General features: G+C 44.5%; 1 protein-coding gene across 1 annotated transcript in view; it reads left to right on the top strand.

The window, feature by feature from the left end:
* The window catches only part of NRK (Nik related kinase), a 129,456-nt gene extending 109,570 nt beyond the window's left edge, over positions 1-19,886 (top strand). The window contains exons 29-31 of the mRNA XM_045030447.1: positions 1,861-2,020; positions 15,064-15,203; positions 16,048-19,886. Of these exons, the coding sequence (XP_044886382.1) occupies positions 1,861-2,020; positions 15,064-15,203; positions 16,048-16,131 (384 nt within the window). The 3' untranslated portion in view covers positions 16,132-19,886. The remainder of the gene's footprint in view (positions 1-1,860; positions 2,021-15,063; positions 15,204-16,047) is intronic.
* Positions 19,887-20,205: the final 319 nt, after the last annotated feature.

The raw sequence follows: 20,205 nt of genomic DNA, 5'->3' as shown, positions 1-20,205 counted from the left end.
AATTCTAGTAGTTACCGTGATGTTAATTTTGTAAACTCATTTGCATTAAAATGTAACTTATATAGATATCTAGTTCTTGAAAACAATTCTTTCTATTGATCCACTTGCTAAAGGCCCATGTTATTTTTATATGTGGCATAAAGTGGTTTCTTTCATCAAGATAGTAGCATCATTGATTATGGCACCATTCAAAGGTCAGACTAGTTTATAAGTCTAACCAGGGTTGCCTGCCCACTGCATGTGTAATTTGGTTGCTAAGCATGGCAAACAATTTCTAGCACAATAGGTAAAAGGCAAGGGACAAGGTGAACCCTTTTAAAGGATTTGGTTTTGCAACACACTCCAGATATAATGATGTACATCAGGAAAGATATTTCCCAGGCGAACGCCCTGAATATGGGGCACCTGTAGAAGAGGTGTGACTCCCTTTGGGTGCACTGTAAGTCAGCGTGTGCTAAAAATACTTTTTTCCCTCAAGAGTCTTGAATCAGAAATAAATGTGCTGCTACAGTGGGCTGTATCTGTTGTAGTATTTTGTTATTTTGGGGACTGTCTGATAGATGATAATTATCACAAGGCGGTTTTCGGTGTTGGCAGCCCAGACTTATTTTAATCTAACAGACTGAACTGAGACACGCTTGCTTTCTGTGTCCTCTTTTCCCTGTTCCCTCTCTCTCCCTCTCTCTCTTTCTCGTCTGCATTGCTCATGAGAATACCAAGGCAACGCATTAAAATTGCTCTCCGACTCTGGATACCCGTTTTAGTGTTACGGATAGTAGTTGCGGAGACACGGACTCAAGTGGTTGGCCTGAGTGTATTCAGTTCGGCAAGTACCGCTTCTGTGCTTCTTTTCTGTTTGTTGTGCCATTACAGCGTGCATAAGTGTCTGGGGTTGAAAAAGAAAAGATGTGTGTGTTATTGGCTTGTGAAAAATGACGCGCCACTTGTCCGTCTCTTCCTGTGGAAATGCTGATTGCAAGGATATTTCATTGTTTACATAAGGGAAAAGATCCTGTTAGTGTTTTAGAAATGCTTAGTTATTGTTTTGTTTTTGGTCTGAAAGTACTTGCCATAAAACCCCCACCTCCATAGCTATGTGCTTCTTATAAATCCTTTCGCACTTGGGAAGTGTGTTGACTGCTGTGAGAGAGATTCTGGGTCCCATTCTGCTGTTTGATTGTTTTATTGCATGCAATGCATCGTTCCTGTGGTGCAGGTGTAAAATGCAAACCCAATAGTATTTAAAGTAGCACTTCCGATGTTTAAGGATACTGTATGCAAAGCAGGGAAAGACCTTGCAGAGATGTTCACATTTAGAAAGCTCAGGTGATTCATTCAAACTAGCATAAATCTTAGCATCAAAAGTGCTAATGAATCATTGTTTTAGCTCATGAGTTATGCTAGGTGTTTATCACAGAAAATGGAAGCGTTGGGTTCCTAGAATAGGGAAGTCAAGTAAGTTGTCTCCCATCCCCTTCTAAAATCATCTTTGAATTAAAATACAGCTCACACTCCTTCTGTCACTTTATATAGCAGCATTTCATGAACAAGTCAATAAATCTCATTGTATCTCAGATGCTCCTTGGCTTCTTTATACCAAGTAATACTTGTAAATATAAAGTGAAAAATTGAACAGTGACGTCTCTACAAACCTAGCATATTAGTATCTAAAAGGGGGGAAATAGAATAGCCCTTTTCAGCTAGCAAAATATATAGCCCATCATAAACCAGGTATTTACTTTCTGTGAGCGGTGAGTCAGTTGTTTTTATTGCTCTGCCAAGCTATTTAGATGGATATAGTCACTAAAATTGCAGTCCGTTTTCTGATATAAATCTTAATACCGTAAAATACGATTTCAGATCCAGGGGACTATTCACCCACATGCCATTATCATCCTCCCTAATACCAATGGAACAGAACTTCTACTCACCTATGAAGATGAAGGAGTCTACATTGATATATATGGGCACTTCACAAAGGAAACTGTTTTACAGTGGGGAGAAATGCCAGCATCTGTAGGTAAGTATGAAAAACAGCACTGTGCTGAATGTAAGATCCTGTTGTATGAAGTCTGAGTTCCTGATTAGGTTTGTGACCATGTGAAAGGGGTGATGGCACGTTAAGCCATTTCTGGTTAAAACAGATTTCTAATGAGCAGATAGATGTACTTGTATTTCTGTACATTCCTGAGCCAAACAATGATTATAAAAGGGTCTCTACATTTGTTTGTATTCATTTCATGGTGTTTATGCCATAAAGGGTTTACTACACAGTCAGAGTTTGTATTCTAGGATGAAGGCCTTCCAATAGGTATATTCTTGTGTCTGGTAATCATTTTAGTGAGTTACAAAGGAATGAAAAAGTGAGGCTGTTTCCTACTTTGAATCTTTCATATCCATGGTATTTTGTATAGAAATTCACAGTATGTAGAAAGGATTAACTACAGTAATTTCATGGGTCTATAATAGTGTTTCTCAAACTTGTTCCGCCGCTTGTTCAGGGAAAGTCCCTGGCGGGCCGGGCCGGTTTGTTTACCTGCCCCGTCCGCAGGTCCAGCCGATCGTGGTTCCCACTGGCCACGGATCGCTGCTCCGGGCTAATGGGAGCTGCTGGAAGTGATGCGGGCCAAGGGACTTACTGTTTGAGAAACACTGGTCTATAACCATAACATCCTATCAAATTGTGCTTTATTTTTATCATCCATTCAAAGTACAACAGATTAGATATAGCATTAGATGGGGTGTCAGACTATCCATGTTTTCATCCGGCCTCACAAATGCTAAAAAGGAGGGTCTGATTATTTTTCATCAGGCCTGTTTTTTTTCTTTAGGTTTCTGATTGTTAATGTTGTAACTAAGGGCAAAGAAAACCCACCTCTGGCAGGCTTTTTACATTTGTAAATTTCACCTGATTGGCTTTCTACCTCTGTGAATTCTTATTTTTCTTCATATTTTTTTTTAAAGTCACAAGCAAATCATAGCAAAACTGACCTAATTCGTTTCTCATACTGGTGTAAATCTGGAATTACTCCATTAAATTGGTAGAATTACATCAGAGGCCCATCTTTTCTAGAGGGCTTCCAGACACCCTTGAGAGCGTGAGACCCATCTCTGTCTTGAACTCAGATGCCTGCATGGTACCATATTCACTGTGCTGCCACCACTTTAAGAATAATTTTAAGAATAGGTTCACTTTTGTATATATTAAAGCCAGGTCTACACTAAAAAGTTAGGTCAACCCAGCTACATTGCTCCAGGGATGTGAAAAATCCACCTAGTTAAGCCAACCTGACTCCTGGTGTAGACAGTGCTAGGTGGATGGAAGAATTCTTCTATCAACCTAGCTACCACAGGTAGGATTAACTACAGTGACGGAGAACCTCTTGCTTCACTGTCGTGTCTACACTGCAGCTGCAGCATTTCTAGTGAAGGCCTGGCTTCAGACTTGGTCTACATTTATACCTGCGAAGCCATGTCGGTCAGGGGTATGAAAAAGCCACATGCCTGACCAACATAGCTAGGCCAACAACCCCCATGTTCCCCCCCACACAAACAGCGTAGACACAGCTATACCAACACACTAGGTTTTGTACGTTCCTTCTCCTCTGCAAATAGTGTCCTCTTCATTTTCCAACCCAAATATTAAGCTGTAGGGTGAAATTAAAACACATCAAGTACATCCACTTCTATGCTGTATTAATGTTTAATACCGTAGGATACACTGAGCTTCTACATCCCACATGCTAACGTTAGTATGGTTAGGAAAAGAAAAGTTCTATCTGTGAGTATTGAATCTAATGGGAAGCTGGATTGCAAAATGGAGACAGCAGCCTGCAGGAGATGTGATGCCATGGAAAGTGCTTTCCTTTAGCCTGAATTGGAGCTGCATGCTCTTAAGAAGGGCATAGCATTACAGTTTAAAAAGCAATCTTAATGTTTCCTCCGAAGTAACATTGGTGCATATATGATCAGCTTAAATATTTAAGCTCTTTTTTTCTTCTTCCTATAAATGCGCTCCATTGATTTGCACTCATTTTTCCCCCTTTGGGAAGCAACAAAATTTTAAAGCTGGCTTCATTTACCATCCTGTGGTGTCAGACATTTTCCTGGATCTTGTCTCTAACGATTTTTAAAGCATGGATGAACTTGTAGCTATTATGAGATTGTCTGATTGTATTATCTGAATGTGCAGTAAGTGCCAACAGTGTTTGGCTCTGTACAAGACATAGTCCTTGTCCCAAGGTGTTTCCTTTTAGAAGATGAACAAAGATCAGACAATTACAGAGAGAGCCCCAGAGGCAGATATACGAGGTGATATATAAGGAACTAAAGTGTTTTATTACCTCTAGCTTCAGAAAAGTAGTTGCAGTAAGGTTTGCATATATGCCAACTCTTACAGCATGCTCTGAAAAGTGGAGTTTGTGATTTTGGGCCTCAGTAGCTGTCTACAAGAATATTCCCGTTTAATCCAGAGTTAGCTGGAGATTTTCGAAGGCACAAAGAACAGTCAATGGCAGTTGTGTGCCTAAATACCTGTTGTGCCTTTGCAAATCCCCCTCCCTCATTGCTTAAAGCGGTGAGACCGCAAACCCACAGAAACATTTAGGTGACTTGTAAAGATCTACTGTGTACTGGGCATACATGGGGACTATGCTGCTTTGTCACAGGTTGGGATTTCAAGGCAGATCCCCCAAGGCTGTAAACTGAAATCAGCAGAGTTAAATACAGCAGCTTCGTGCTAGTGAAATGGCAGCTGACATTTCTTCGGGATGCTCTGCTGTGCACTAGAGCAGGGGATACCTCTTCAGGTGGATAGCATCGTAGGAGAAAGAGGACCTGGTGGCTATTCCCTTTCCATTCAGAATCGCACAACCACCTCCCTTCCCCTTCACAATCACACAGCATCCTTCGGGTGTCTACAGGAATGGCTTACATGCACAAAGTTACAGCAGGCAAGTATCTGAATGGAGGGGAGGGATAGCTCAGTGGTTTGAGCATTGGCCTGCTAAACCCAGGGTTGTGAGTTCAGTCCTTGAGGGGGCCTGTACACAAGTTCACCAGGGCTCGACCCTCTCCGGGGCAGAGGGGAGCCACGCTGGCTCACTACAGACCAAGGGGGAATAGTCCGGCCCAGGGTCTCCCTTGGTGGCCCTTGCAGTAGTCGGCCGCATGGAGTTACATCTGGCCCTGGCTCCAGCGGGGCAACAACCACTGAGTTCGGGGTGCTCAGGCCCTCAGGTAGGGCTGAGCAACAGTAACAGGCTTCAGCCTCCTCAGACCAGGGAGAGGGGGAGTCTGTCACCCAGGAATGGGGTGGCAGGGTGGACGCAGGCCCTCCCACTCTACTGCATCCCAGCCCGGGGCCCTATCAGCGGCTGACGATCCACTGGAGTCAGTGGGGATCCTGGCCGCAACACACCGACATAGGCTCTGGTACTGCTGCAGCCAGACTGGGGTCAGCTGCCCCCCTGCTACTTCCGTACTCCCCCTTGGAGCTAGGGTTAGGGTTCCTATGGGTAGGGCGCCCCGCCCCAGGCTTAGGATTCCTATGGGTAGTGCTTCCCTCCCTAGGGTTAGGGTTCCTTAGGGTAGGGAACTTGGAGCTAGGGTTACAGTTCCTATGGTTAGGGCTTCCCGTCCTAGCGTTAGGTTTCCTAAGGGTAGGGCACTTGGATCTAGGGTTAGCGTTCCTATGGGTAGGTCTTCCCGCCCTAGGGCTAGGGTTGCTATGGGTAAGGCTCTTGGATCTAGGGTTAGGGTTCTTATGGGTAGGGATTCCCTCCCTAAGGTTAGGGTACCTAATGGTAGGGCACTTGAATCTAGGGTTAGGGTACCTATGGGTAGGGCACTTGGATCTAGGGTTAGAGTTCCTATGGGTAGGTCTTCCCGCCCTAGGGTTAGGGTTCCTAAGGGTAAGGCACTTGGAGCTCTGGTTAAGATTCCTATGGGTAGGGCGTCCCACCCTAGAATTAGGGTTTCTATGGGTAGGGCACTTGGAGCTAGGGTTAGGGTTCCTATGGATAGGGCACTTGGAGCTAGGGTTAGGGTTCCTATGGGTAGGGCACTTGGAGCTAGGGTTAGGGTTCCTATGGGTAGGGCACTTGGAGCTAGGGTTAGGGTTTCTATAGGAAGGGCAGTTGGAGCTAGGGTTAGGATTCCTTAGAGTAGGGCACTTGGAGCTAGGGTTAGGGTTCCTATGACTAGGGCGCCGCACCCTAGGGTTAAGCTTCCTAAGCGTCGGGCACTTGGAGCTAGCGTTAGATTTCCTATGGGTAGGGCTTCCCACCCTTGGGTTTAGGGTTCCTATGGGTAGGGCACTTGAAGCTAGAGTTAGGGTTCCTATGCGTAGGGCTTCCCACCCTAGGGTTAGGGTTCCTATTGGTAGGGCTTCCCGCCCTAGGGTTAGGGTTCCTATGGGTAGGGCACTTGGAGCTAGGATATGGTTCCTAATGATACGGCACTTGGAGCTAGGGTTAGGTTTCCTAAGTGTAGGGCACTTGGAGCTAGGGTTAGGGTTCCTATGGGTAGGGCTTCCCACCCTAGGGTTAGGGTTCCTAAGGGTAGGGCGTCCCGCCCTAAGATTACGGTTCCTATTGGTAGGGCACTTCGAACTAGGGTTACAGTTCCTAAGGGTAGGGCACTTGGAGCTAGAGTTAGGGTTCCTATGGGTAGGGCTTCTTGCCCTAGGGTTAGGGTTCCTATGGGTAGGTCACTTGGAGCTAGGGTTAGGGTTCCTATAGGTAGGTCACTTGGAGCTAGGGTTAGGGTTCCTAAGGCTAGGGCACTTGGAGCTAGGGTTAGGGTTCCTATGGGTAGGGCTTCCCACCCTAGGGTTAGGGTTCCTATGGATAGGGCACTTGAAGCTAGAGTTACGGTTCCTATGGGTAGGGCTTCCTGCCCTAGGGTTAGGGTTCCTATGGGTAGGGCACTTGGAGCTAGGATTAGGGTTCCTATGGGTAGGGCACTTGGAGGTAGGGTTAGAGTTCCTATGGGTAGACTTTCCCGCCCTAGGGTTAGGGTTCCTAAGGATAGGGCACATAGAGCTTGGGTTAGGGTTCCTATGGGTAGGGCTTCCTGCACTAGGGTTAGGGTTTCTATGGGTAGGGCACTTGGAGCTAGGGTTAGAGTTCCTATGGGTAGGTCACTTGGAGCTAGGGTTAGGGTTCCTATGGGTAGGGCACTTGGAGCTAGGGTTAGGGTTCGTATGGGGACGGCACTTAGAGCTAGGTTTAGGGTTCCTAATGATATGGCACGTGGAGCTAGGGTTAGGGTTCTTATGGGTAGGGCTTTCCGTGCTAGGTTTAGGGTTCCTAAGGGTAGGGCACATAGAGCTTGGGTTAGGGTTCCTATGGGTAGGGCTTCCTGCCCTAGGGTTAGGGTTTTTATGGGTAGGGCACTTGGAGCTAGGGTGAGAGCTCCTAAGGGTAGGGCACTTGGAGCTAGGGTGAGAGCTCCTAAGGGTAGGGCACTTGGAGCTATGGTTAGGGTTCCTATGGGTAGGGCACTTGTAGCTAGGGTTAGGGTTTGTATGGGTACGGCACTTGGAGCTAGGGTTAGGGTTCCTAATGATACGGCACTTGGAGGTAGGGTTAGGGTTCCTATGGGTAGGGCTTCCCACCCTAGGGTTGGGTTTCCTAAGGGTAGGGCACTTAGAGCTAGGGTTAGGGTTCCTAAGGGTAGGGCGTCCTGCCCTAAGATTACGGTTCCTATTGGTAGGGCACTTGGAGCTAGGGTTACGGTTCCTATGGGTAGGCCTTCCCGCCCTAGGGTTAGAGTTCCTATGGGTAGGGCACTTGGAGCTTGTGTTAGGGTTCCTATGGGTAGGGTTTCCTGCCCTAGGGTTAGGGTTCCTAATGGGAGGTCACTTGGAGCTAGGGTTAGGGTTCCTAAGGGTAGGGCACTTGGAGTTAGGGTTAGGGTTCCTATGGTTAGGGTTAGGGTTCCTATGCGTAGAGCTTCTTGCCCTAGAGTTAAGGTTCCTAAGGCCCTATGTAGCTCCTCCGGGTAGCAGGCGCGGGGTAGCTCCGGTAGCTCCTCCGGGTAGCGGGGGCGGTGTAGCTCCGGCTGCTCCTCCAGGTAGCGGGCGCGGGGTAGCTCCGACCAGTGTGGGCGGCCGCCTTCGGCTGGAGGAGCTTCCCAGTCTCGGGCTCCCCTAGGAACATCTACTCTCTCCGTTGTCTGGGCTCTTTCTGAGCTTTGAGTCCAGCCTTTATAGTTCCGGGTCGCTGTCTGACCCTTTGAAGGGCGGGCTCAGAGCTCCCTAGCTCCACCCATTCTGGTCTCCGGCTGGGCTCTTCCTCCTCCTGGGCGGAGGGGAGCCACACTGCCTCACTACAGGGCCACTTAGGGATCTGGGGCAAAATCAGTACTTGGTCCTCCTAGTGAAGGCAGGGGGCTGGACTTGATGACCCTTTGGGGTCCCTTCCAGTTCTATGCGATAGGCATATCTCCATATATTACTTATTTTTAACGTCTTTTAATGAAGTTTAACAGCTGGGAACAGCAAGGAGAAGACAGCTCTGGAGGACTAACCAGCTCTCCACAGACCACCACCAAGGGCTGTGCAGACAAACAGGACAGTTTATCCTTGGAAGGAGGGCACTTTTTCTCTCTTCCCCTCCTGCTGGCCAGGGCTCAGTGACTGGCCTCCAAACCATCCTTCCAGTCAACCGTAGGCCACCACACTTCCAATAGTACTACACCGCTGTCTTGACTATCCCAGCCTAGGGCTTCTTGGAGTAGAAATTGTCAATCATAACGAGTTTGACAGGGGCCTTGTCCTGTGGCACCAGATGTTCCACATGTGATTGGAGTCAGAGCAGGGGTAGGCAACTTATAGCACGTGTGCCAAAGATGGCACATGAGCCGATTTTTAAATCCTACCAAGCCCGGCCTGGCCCGCTCTTCTCTGCCCTCCACTCCTCCCGCCCCTTCCCCCGCAGGGGCAAGTGGCGGGGGACAGAAGCTTGGTCCTGCCGGCTCCCCTGCCTCTTCCCGTAGTGTGTTGGCTTCCTGCCCCTCCTTCGCCTCTCCGTCCCTCCCTCCCTGCCCGCCAATCAGCCGATGGCCCTTGCAAGGGAGGCGGTCAGGAAGGAGCAGAGTCAGCGTGTTCGCTGCTCCCGGCAGAGGCAGAGAAGAAGCAGGGACAGGGCCTTGGGGAAGGGGGAGTGGAATAGGGGCATATCCCCTCCAGCCCCCTGCCCTGACCCCCCACACACACCTCAGCCCTCTGTGCTGACCCACACACACCCACACACCCCCAGCCCTCTGTGCTGACCCCCCTCACATACACCCAGCCCTCTACCCTGTCCACCCCCCCACACACACACACACACAGCCCTCTGCCCTGAGGCCTGTACCTCCCTCATACACACCCAGCCCTCTGCTTGACTCCTTCACACCCCTATAACCCCAGCCCTGACTCTGGCACCCCCACACATACCCAGCCCCCCTGCCCTGACACCTGCACCCCCCTGACATGCCCCCAGCCCTCTGCCCTAACTGTTACACACCCCATGCAGCCCCCACATCCCCACCCCCACCCTGAGCACCAAACGGGAGCTCCTGCACCCCCCTCCCCACATTCCCACTTGCACCTCTCGCAACAAATGGGAGCTGCCCAGGTTAGTGCCCCACACCCAAACCTCCTGAGCCCGCTCCCTCATTCTAGCTCCTGGCCAGACCGTTCACCCCCAGCCCTGTGCTCAGTGCAGAGAGAGGAAGAGAATGGGCCAGAACCAGGGAGAAGGTAGGTACCCACTGTATGTGGGCAGGGCCGGGACCCCGGCTGGCAAGGGTCTGGCAGCCAGAACCCCAGACTGGCAGTGGGCTGAGCGGGTCCGGCAGCCGGAATCCCGGCTGGCAGGAGCCGGCGGATGGAACCCCTGAGCAGCAGTGGGTTGAGCCGCTCAACCCACTGCCAGTCTGGGGTCCTGGCTGCCAACCCTCCACAGCCCACTGCCAGTCTGGGGTTCTGGCTGCCAGCCCTCCACAGCCCACTGCCAGTCTGGGGTTCTGGCTGCCAGACCCTTGCCAGCCGGGGTCCTGGCCGCATGCCCCGCTCAGCCTGCTGCCGGCCTAGGTGAACAGAACCCCAGACCAGCAGCGAGCTGAGCGGGCCGGCAGCTTAAGATTTAATTTAATTTTAAATGAAGCTTCTTAAATATTTTGAAAACCTTATTTATTTTACAATACAACACTAATTGTTATATAATATATAGACTTACAGAGCGAGACCTTCTAAAAACATTAAAATGTGTTACCTGCACACGAAACCTTAAATTAAATTGAATAAATGAAGAATCGACACACCGCTTCTGAAAGGTTGCCGACTCCTGATCTGGAGGCAAATGGACCCAAGCCATGACTTCCCGCTCAAGCCAAATCCTAAACTTTGGGGGCTTCAAAGAGCCTGATTTATTATTTTCTTTTAAGCATGCATTTCCCACCAATGCTCCCTCATACTCTTGCTCTTCTGAAATTCTTGGCTCAGGCTAAAAGCATTGAAATATTACTAGAGAAACTCAGGTCGCCACATTTCTTGCATGGCCAAACCTAAGAAGAACTTGCAAGTTTCTCAAGAGATCCAGTTCTCTTGAAACTTCCACACTTAACCAGGTTATGACAACAATCTGTGTGAACTGTACTGAAGATTTTCCTCTTATGAATTTCGACCTCGTTTTTCCAGAGGTGAAAGGCTTGTGCGTTAACTCAGGGTTCTAGCTAGCTGCCACTGGCTTGATTCTAAATATATGGTCTCATTCTTTAACAAAATTATTTTGGGTAGTAAACTTCCCTGGTCTATTGGAATATCTTAAGTGATTGAGAAAGGTGGCAAATACTTGCAATATAATTGACGGATCTAGGGCAGGAAAACTAAAAATAGCAGCCCTCTTGTAGTCTTTAAGGTGGGACCTGTGTGGCCAATCTATTAATCAGAAATTGGAATGAGGAAACTCAAATCCAGTGGGAAATTAAAATTGTAGAGCTACTCTATCTATATTTAATTGGTGAGCTATTTCAGCTATGTGGGGCTACACACAAATAGAGATAGCATGTTTTCTTCATATAACACACGATTTTTAAAAAGGTATGGGGTACTTTTGTCCTTTCATATTCGTAAAAATTATTAAAAGCATGATTTGGTGGGGGGGGTGGTTTGGATGTCCTTTACAAGGAAGCAGAAAGGATGGTGCTGCAAAGAAATGGAGCACTCTAGCCAAAGCATCTTATAATGACATTGCTGTATCAACACATTTTATTGGTTCATGAAATAATTGCAGCCCAGTTCATGCAAAGAAGAGGTCTGCTCATATCAGAATGATTCTTATTGTCCTTAAGAAAACTACAGCTTGGACCTCATTTACAGCTGTTCCTGGACCCTTAGTGCACCCACAAAATTCCCTGGGTTTTATTTCTATACACTCAAGTATTGATTGAGGAATGAGCAGCTAGTATAAGCCTAGAAGCTTGAGACATAGCTACATAGATATTCACACATTTTTAAAAGTCTTATTTAAAACACACTAAGTTGTTTTGGTAGGGACATGCAGCACGTCAGAGCATGCGCACCTTAACCCGTCCAGTGCAGCCTAACCAGGACAAGAGCATGCTCACATGAACAATGTTTCATAGTAAGGAAGAAGAGCCTGTTCTGCATGTTGGATATCTAGAGCATAAATAACGTGTTTTCACCTTGGAAGTCCCTACAGACACTAACTTCAGGGCTTTCCTTGAAACGGCCTGATTTGAACTCCCATTGGAGTGAACTCCTTGAGCACTGTGCTAACTTCTATGCTATTTGCCAGGGGTTAAGGGAATATTATGGCAGGCTTCCACGGTGCTGTACAAATGACCCTTCCTTGAGTATATGCTGCATTTCCAAAGTGAAATAATGAGTTCACAGGGAAACAGGCAGTAACCAGAAAACTGCTCAGCTGTGATTTAGTAACTGTATTATACTGCCTTGCCTCTGCCACTGGAGGCAGAACTTGTCACCCTCGTTTGCAATGGGTTTAGCTTTTTAATTTATGTATTTCTAAATTCTGTCCTCAGATACATGCATGCCATTATCCTTGTGTCTGAAGACAGAATTTGGGACATAGTAGTAAATTGGTGGCTGATAAATGGATGACATGTGACTCTGAACAGTATCATTTGTAGTCTTTTAACTGTAAAAGGCAGTGTCCTATGCCCCAGTAGGGCAAATTATTTCCCATCCAAAATGCAGAGTCCTTGAAATATCTCTGCTTAAGGAAACCTTGGAGGTCCAGTGATTAACTTAGAAGACATGATCAAAATGTAAACTCAGTTTCCTTCAGGGTTAACTCTGTTTATGCATGTTTGTGTGTATGTAAATAGGCTTGGAAGAATTAGATTTTTATCTGTAAATGACTGGAAACATCGATTTCACCATCAGAAACTGACAAAAAAAATTCCCATTGATGATCATTTGGGGTGAAACCTGTGGCATTTTCCATGGGAGCAAACTTCACGCCCTTGACAGGTGATGAGATCTGGTGAGGGGTTCCTTGCAGAGATTTCCTCCTCCCAGCTAGCCTGCTCCCATGGCTTTCCCATGGGAGGGGTTGAGCTGAGCCAGTATACTGCAGCAGGCATTGTAACAGTTCAGTGTCTGCCCAGTTTATTTCTGGGCCTGCCCTCCATAATTCATTTAAGGATAGGTGGAAGGGAAGTCCCATAGTGCATGAAATTTTAAGCATCTTGTGGGTTGTGAAGGTCACTCTATCAAGAGTAGAATTTAATTCTAATATACTAGAGCACACCCTTAAGTATTGATTTGTATCTCACCAGCATGTTAATTATCTGATGCTTTTCATTCATGATAAGATATTAGAGTCCTGTTATCTAAAAAGTCCAGGATCTATTGTTGAATGCGTAAGGGAGCCAACTTCCGATCTACATTACTCCACTCCCAGCCCCCTTTCTGATGATACTTTAAAATGAACCAGTGCAATCCATGGAATGTCAGACCTATTTGGTGCTGCAGTCAGTGAAAGGGATGAATGCTTGCCAGAGAGATGTTGAGTGCAGGGCAGCATTCACCATCTTGGCCCCCAGTGCGGTGACGTGGCCAGGAAAAAGAGGGTTTGACAGAGTATCCCTAGGCTGTTCTCGGTGGTGGCAGATGACAGAACAAGGAAAATAGTCTCAAGTTGCCGTGGGAGAGGTCTAGGTTGGATATTAGGAAACACTGTTTCACTAGGAGGGTGTTGAAGCACTGGATGGGTTATCTAGGGAGCTGGTGGAATCTCCATCCTTAGAGGTTTTTTGATAGAACAAGGAGTAATGGTCTCAAGTTCAAGTGGGGGAGTTTTAGATTGGATATTAGGAAAAACTTTTTTAACGGAAGGGTGGTGAAGCACTGGAATGGGTTACCTAGGGAGGTGGTAGAATCTCCTTCCTTAGAGGTTTTTAAGGTCAGGCTTGACAAAGCCCTGGCTGGGATGATTTAGTTAGGGATTAGTCCTGCTTTGAGCAGGGGATTGGACTAGATGACCTCCTGAGGTCCCTTCCAACCCTGATATTCTATTATTCTAGCCTCCCGTCAGTTATTGATGGCTGATGGAAATTTACAGCTGATATCAACTGTCCCCTCTGATTTGGTGCTTCATGTCCAGTTGCAAGCTGAGTTAAAGCTTTTCCTTTGGTGATTTTTTTAACTTTTCCACCAAATCTCAGTTGAAACATGAAGGGCCTGGTGAAATGCTTGATACTGAGTATGCTACTTGGCTTCACACCTATATTATATCCCCAATGTCAATAAATAAAACCAAGATTTAGGGTGAAACTCAGGTCATATTGAACTCAGTAGGGGTTAGATCCTCAAATGGAAATTAGGTGCCTACATGTCTTTCAGGATCTGCTCCTAGAAGGTTTGCCATTGACTTCAGTGGGACCAAACTCAACAAAATCCTCTGTAGCAACACTTACTTATTTTACATATATTGCCTAATTACCATGGCACAAGTGATTATAGTAATCTAAGTGCCATGTAATATGGGTATATAACAGTACTTTTAATATCATGCAATACAAGTATTACTGCCCCATCTTTCAAAAAAAAATACCATGTTCATTTGTTTAACATACTTGTAGAAGTCCAAAACTGAGCTGACTTTTTTAAAAATAAAGTTTAGTTACAACTAAGACCTTTTGTGTAATGGAAGTAATTAGAGTGCATGACCAATATATTCAGAGACAGATTGTGATTTCGTTCGCACCAGTGTATATTCAGAGAAACTCCAGTGGGGATGGGGGCCAGTGGAGTTTCTTCAGCTGTATGGCAATGTAACTGAAATGAGAATCTGGTGCTCAAAGTGGCTGTTACATACGTAGTGACTTTCCATAGCCTTCTAGGATGTATTTTGAATATCCCTAGTACACATTAGGCTGAAGTGCTGTTTAGCCAGAGGACAGGCTCTAATCTTTTGGGTGAACTCAAGTGGGGAAAAAAATAACTATTAAAAACCTATAGGTATATTATTGAGTGCAGAGTGGATTTCTTGCCTTGTGATCTCTGCTCTTTTGTTCATAGTGAAGCAGCAATAACGGGCAGTGGAATGGCAGGGGTAAACACGCTGACCAACTAAAGACAGAGGGCGAAGCAGGTGCAAATTCTGCTGAAGCTCAAAGTGTGTAGAGCAGCCGCAGAGCAGCTGTACAGGCTGCTGGTCCTTGCCCTGCTGTTGTGTTCAGTGGAAGACTCTATATGGTCAACAAATGCCCTGCAAGGTCACCGTTGCAAAGCCTGTTTATTCAGGCTTTGCACCCGAGGCCAGGATTGAACACTTTGAATGGCATTTGTTGAACAGTATTTCAGTGCAGGGTTTGTTTGGGATTTCCTTCTCTGAACAGATACAATCTAAATGGATTCCACTGGATATTAAATACTGCCTGTGTCTGGATTTGGTTCAGTTATACAGTCTTGATGTTATTGGGGTGGGGACATGGAGCTGCCAACTTATTACTAGCAGACGAACATTTCAGGCTCCCTTGTGTTTTTCTAATTATCAAATCTGATTTTTATTTTTGTTTGTTTAGCGTATCTTCAGTCTAACCAGGTCATGGGTTGGGGAGAGAAGGCTATCGAACTGCGTTCCGTGGAAACAGGAAATTTGGAAGGTGTATTTATGCACAAGAAAGCACAGAAGCTAAAATTTCTATGTGAAAGAAATGACAAGGTACACACATGACTCAGCTAGAGTGATTTAACAAATATGATTTAACAGTTGAATAAGAAAAAAGTCGAGGCCATTTAATTTTTATTTAGCATTTTATTATAGTGCATAGTACTTACTTTGGTATAACCGCTCAATTAAAAGCAGACTTTGGCACTGATCCCACAAATTACCCTTTGTGGGAGGAATCCCACACCTTCCCAGAGCCCTACTGAAGACAGCCAGATCCTAGCCACCTCTTCCACCTGCTTTGTGCTGCAGATGGAAAATCAATTTAACCACCTGTTGGCAAATCCCCAAGTGGTCTGGCTTCCGCATAGAGAATATGTTGGGGTGTGGCTAGCGTGCCTCTGCACTCCAATAATCCCTGGCTAGAAAAGTCTCTTAAGAACTGTTGCAACCAGGTCTGATTTAGAGCAGCCTTGAGCTAAGTATCACTCACCAATATTTGAGATCCCACCGGTATCTCCTCAGTTAGATGTAGTTCAATGAGTGCATTTTGTCACATATGTATGGTAATGATTGGTAAATGTTCACTGTAGCTTGTTCTGTTTCACTGGTGTATTTAGAATGCTGTAACCAGAAACTGTTTAGTTTACCTAATTGTTTGAAAATATGCTGATTTCTTTTCTGGTAGAAAATATATACACTATAACTTATTGCCAGAATGTATACTTGCAAGAATTAACACTTCATTTTTCGAAAAAAATGTTACCAATGGGATTAAAATTGAATTGTGATTTATATGTCATGGTGTTCTGGACTGTGTTTCTCTCTGCTTTCAAATATGTTTAAAATATTCTCATACATGGAAACTGACAGCGGTCTATTCTTTTTCCTTCTCAAGGTTTTCTTTGCATCTGTACAATCTGGAGGCAGCAGTCAAATTTACTTTATGACACTTGGACAAAACGTCCTATTCAACTGGTAAATCACATCAGAATGAAGGATGCTTTGATGGTTCCCAGTAGATACAAGCAGTGTGAAATGCTGGAAGGTTATACACTTAAATTTGCACTTTTTACCTACAAGAATCTGGTCATTATTAATTTATCAAAATTCATATTCCTAAAGTTGTTCGAGAGTGCCATTTTCTTGTCAAACTATTGCAAATACGTTTAGTTCTATCTTTTAAAAATATGGTGCAAATCAAGACTGAATTCACAATGTAGCAAAGAGCAACTGTCATGGAAAATGTAGCCAATATAACAGGTTGCTTGTACTCTGAAAAGTGTACAATTTCTTTTGCACAAATATTGTAATTTTATTATTTTGAACTTGAGTCTTTCTCTATGGACAGCAATATCTATATGTAGATTTATAGTATAAAGTACACAAATATGTTATGAGCTGGAATTCCTCCAATTTTGAATTATTTTTGCTTGTTTCACTTTTTTCTTTTAAACAGTTTCACCCAGAGGCAATTGTCCAAGTCTGAGAACCAGTGAAACAGCAACTGTTCACAAAGGGGTTGAATGCAGACTTGGACAGTTAGGGATTGATCTGCCCTGAGAGGCATGGGTGTGCATCACTGTGGAGCTTGTGGAGTCAGCTACTGTATACGTAGGCACCAGTACAGTAACGGAGTTTACAAAACGCATAAGGCTGACTCCTTGTGTGCCTCTGGACAAGACTGAGCCCTTAGACACAGTTACTGTAGAATGTATTTGTAAAAATATTTTAAATAGCAATTTGTCCAAACATATATACACATGAAGCAGCATGGGCCTGATCATGTAGGTTTTTCTCATACAAGTAGCCCTTACTCATGTAAATTGATTTCAATGAGACTATCCATGTCTATAAGGGTATAGGGTCAGGGACTCTGTCTTTGCTTGATTCCCCATTCCTGCTGATTCCACAACAGGCTTACATTTGTTGGCTTGTAAATATGCTCTTTCCAAAATGGATGTCACGGTTAACAAAAGTATTCTTAATACAGCTATAAAAATCCCCAGAGAACCAATTCATTATAAATAGAAAAACAGACTTAATTTCAGGCACTCTTTCTATTCTAGCTACTTCAGAATAAAACTGCACCCACTAGTGGCATTTGTTTCTATCATAAAATGCTGTTCTCAGGGGCTTAATAGCAGGGACATGCTAGGGTTAAACTTTAAGGTTTAAATGTACAGTCATTACTTAGCTAATGTTTGTGCGGTGCTTTGAAAATGTAAAGTGCTAAGTATGACGATATATAATAATACACTCAATACACAAGATCTAAGTCCGACGGTGAGATACAGTATAGACCAAGCTGGATGTAAAAAGAAAATGATTAGCTACAGTATTTTAAAACTATTACCATTTTTAACTTAAAATATGTGGGACCAGAAGGGGAAGTGGCATTGCAATATCTAGTCTTCTACCTCTATGATGATGATTGAAAATTGACCATGGTAGAGAGCAAATTAAAGTTGTTACCAACTGATGGCTCTTCTGGTTAGTGGTCTCGGTGACAGGTATTCACGTAGCAAAACCACCACCTTGTTATGTACTCTCAGCAGAGAGGCTTAGAACTAGATGGGTCTGCAGGCTGATCAGCACTCTCACCCCCTGCTGGTGATCCCTCCAGGCCTGAGGCATGTAGACAGGACAGTGCTAGCGGTGTGTGCACTGCTGCTGTCCATGTTCTTTGGCTAAGTGGAGGACTGCAGTCTCCATGGCTATCAGTCCAGCACATTTCATAAGGATTAGTTCTTCTCAGACTGTATAGTGGAGTTTTAAACATTAAATATTCACATCTCAAATAGGTAGGTATTGATTTACAAGAGTTCAAAGCCAAGGCCATGCCAAAGATGGGGGGGCATTTGCACACCCAAGCGGCCAATTGTGCGCCCAAATTTAGGTTCTGCTCTGCAGTGGGTTGGGATTGCTGTGCCCAGGCACAGCTGCATTTAAATCAATAGGTCTCTGTGTGGGCACAGCACTCCACCCGTCTACTATCAGTTGCAGGATTGAGCCCATAATAATTGCATGAGCAAAATAGCAACAACAACAACGTCATGTGGTCCTGGGCTTCTGTGCTACTGAACATTGGGCTCTTTTTGTTCAGCTTTCAAAAAAAAAAGAAAAAACTGCAAATTAAAATAAATAAATATATATATATACACACACACACACGCTAATAGACCAGCAATAAGTCAAAAATGTAATTTATTTTTCATTTCTTCTAAAAAGCTGAAATACTGTGAAGAGAGGACATCTTTCATTAGGTATCCCATGGGTGTGCAAAGCCTGTTATCAAAATGTTCTTGCTCTAGCACAAATCAGTGATCCCGGCTGCCCTGTATACTTCAAATTGTGTGCTTATCATATCAGCCTCTGCATTATATGAGGCATGTGATTTGGCACTAAGATGTTCAGAAGAGTTAGGAGGAAGGTTTTCCTGACACCAGGCATTAACTCAAAAGAGTTTAGCACATAACAGTGGGAGCTTGGAACAGCCGTACTATGAGATTAAAGAAGCAAATGTGATTACTTTTTTCAAGTGTATTGTAACAGAAAAATGTGATAGTTAGTTGACATACTGTAAGACTGTTTAGAGCTGTACCAACAACAAAAAAAGCTGAGCTCTTGAGAGAGAGAGAGAGCCCATAACTGCATTAAGTGTTTAATCTCACATTTTGTCTCCACTCCATTAGTTCAAATTCTTCTACATGTGGTGGAAGACATTAACAGCCAGGGTCTCCTCTCTGAGTTGCACCCATGTCGATATGGAGAAAATCTGGCCCTAAGAGAGAAACATTTTTAAGGGATTTAGAAGTGCAATTCCAATTAATAATGAGAGCTGGGCGCAGCATGGAGAAAATGTAGGTGTAAGTGGTCAATCAAGACCAAAGGAAAGATTAGAGTGGCTGAAGAGGACAGAGAGTGAAGATGTCCAGAGCCTTAATTCAAGAATGAAGAAGGGGAAGTAGCTGAAGAAAGTGAATAGAAGTAGCTGAAGAGAGGAAATAGAAGATGTCCAGAAAAGTGGCTAAAATATGAGGGTTTGGGGAGGTTTGATTTCGTTAAGGATAGGGGACTAGAGTGTCTAATGATCAAGAGAGATCCACTGTGGTTGGAAGGGTTTATTTGGAGGGAGATACTGAAAAACTGCTGAAGCTCAAAGTAATTAAGATTTAGGAGATTGGAGAGAGAAGTTTGAGACCCAAAGTAATTTTTAATGCCATGAATTTAACTATGCAGCATAAATCTAATGGTCAGACTCACTTTGTTGGGAGTTGTGTTTTTCCTCCAACTTCATTTAGTCATTTGCTTTATTTTATTATATTCTTAAAAGCAAGGAAGTGAGCTGTTAGATTGTTTGTTTCTTCTGTGTAATCATTTTGTTATGAATAAATATTGTAGAGGGAGATAGCCAACACATTAAGCTATGCAATCTAGTTGTGCAATCAGTTTTCTTATGACACATAGGGTTGCCAATATTCATATTTGCATACAGAAGTCTGAGCTAATATGCCATCAAGGCACTATTTTATGTGGCTATAGTGTATATGTTTTAGAAATTTTAAACCATATTCTTCAATTTACACCCTGACTCATGACTTTAAAAACTGGGAACAACCAAGCTGACTATGTACTGTACATTGTGTAAGTGGTTTTTTTTCTTTTCATTGTTAGCTGATGTTCAGATTGTACATTTGAAAAAGCAATAATAAAACAGTACACTGAAAAACAAAACAAATGTGACTGTGAACTTGTTATATTGGCGTAAACTAATATTAAAACATACCAAAGTATTTCTTTCAATCTCTGAAACACACACACACACTCTAGAAAGGTCTAGATCTATGTGTCTATAGCTGCCTACAGAGATAAAGTGAAATCAGTATTTTACATGTTGCTTACAATGGAAACAAGGTGTTTGGGCAATGAACTCCAAGCCTAGACTACACAGAACTTTGGTAACAGTGACACCTTGCATGTTGCTGCTCTGTGCCACTAATCAGCTATACAAACTCCCTCTCAAACCTCAGAAAAGATGGAACTGGAGGATGGT

This window comes from Mauremys mutica, chromosome 9, assembly GCF_020497125.1.
Source record: "Mauremys mutica isolate MM-2020 ecotype Southern chromosome 9, ASM2049712v1, whole genome shotgun sequence".
Classification (NCBI taxonomy): Eukaryota; Metazoa; Chordata; order Testudines; family Geoemydidae; genus Mauremys; species Mauremys mutica.
Note: the sequence above shows the minus strand (reverse complement) of the source record. Positions and strands in the feature narration are given on the sequence as shown.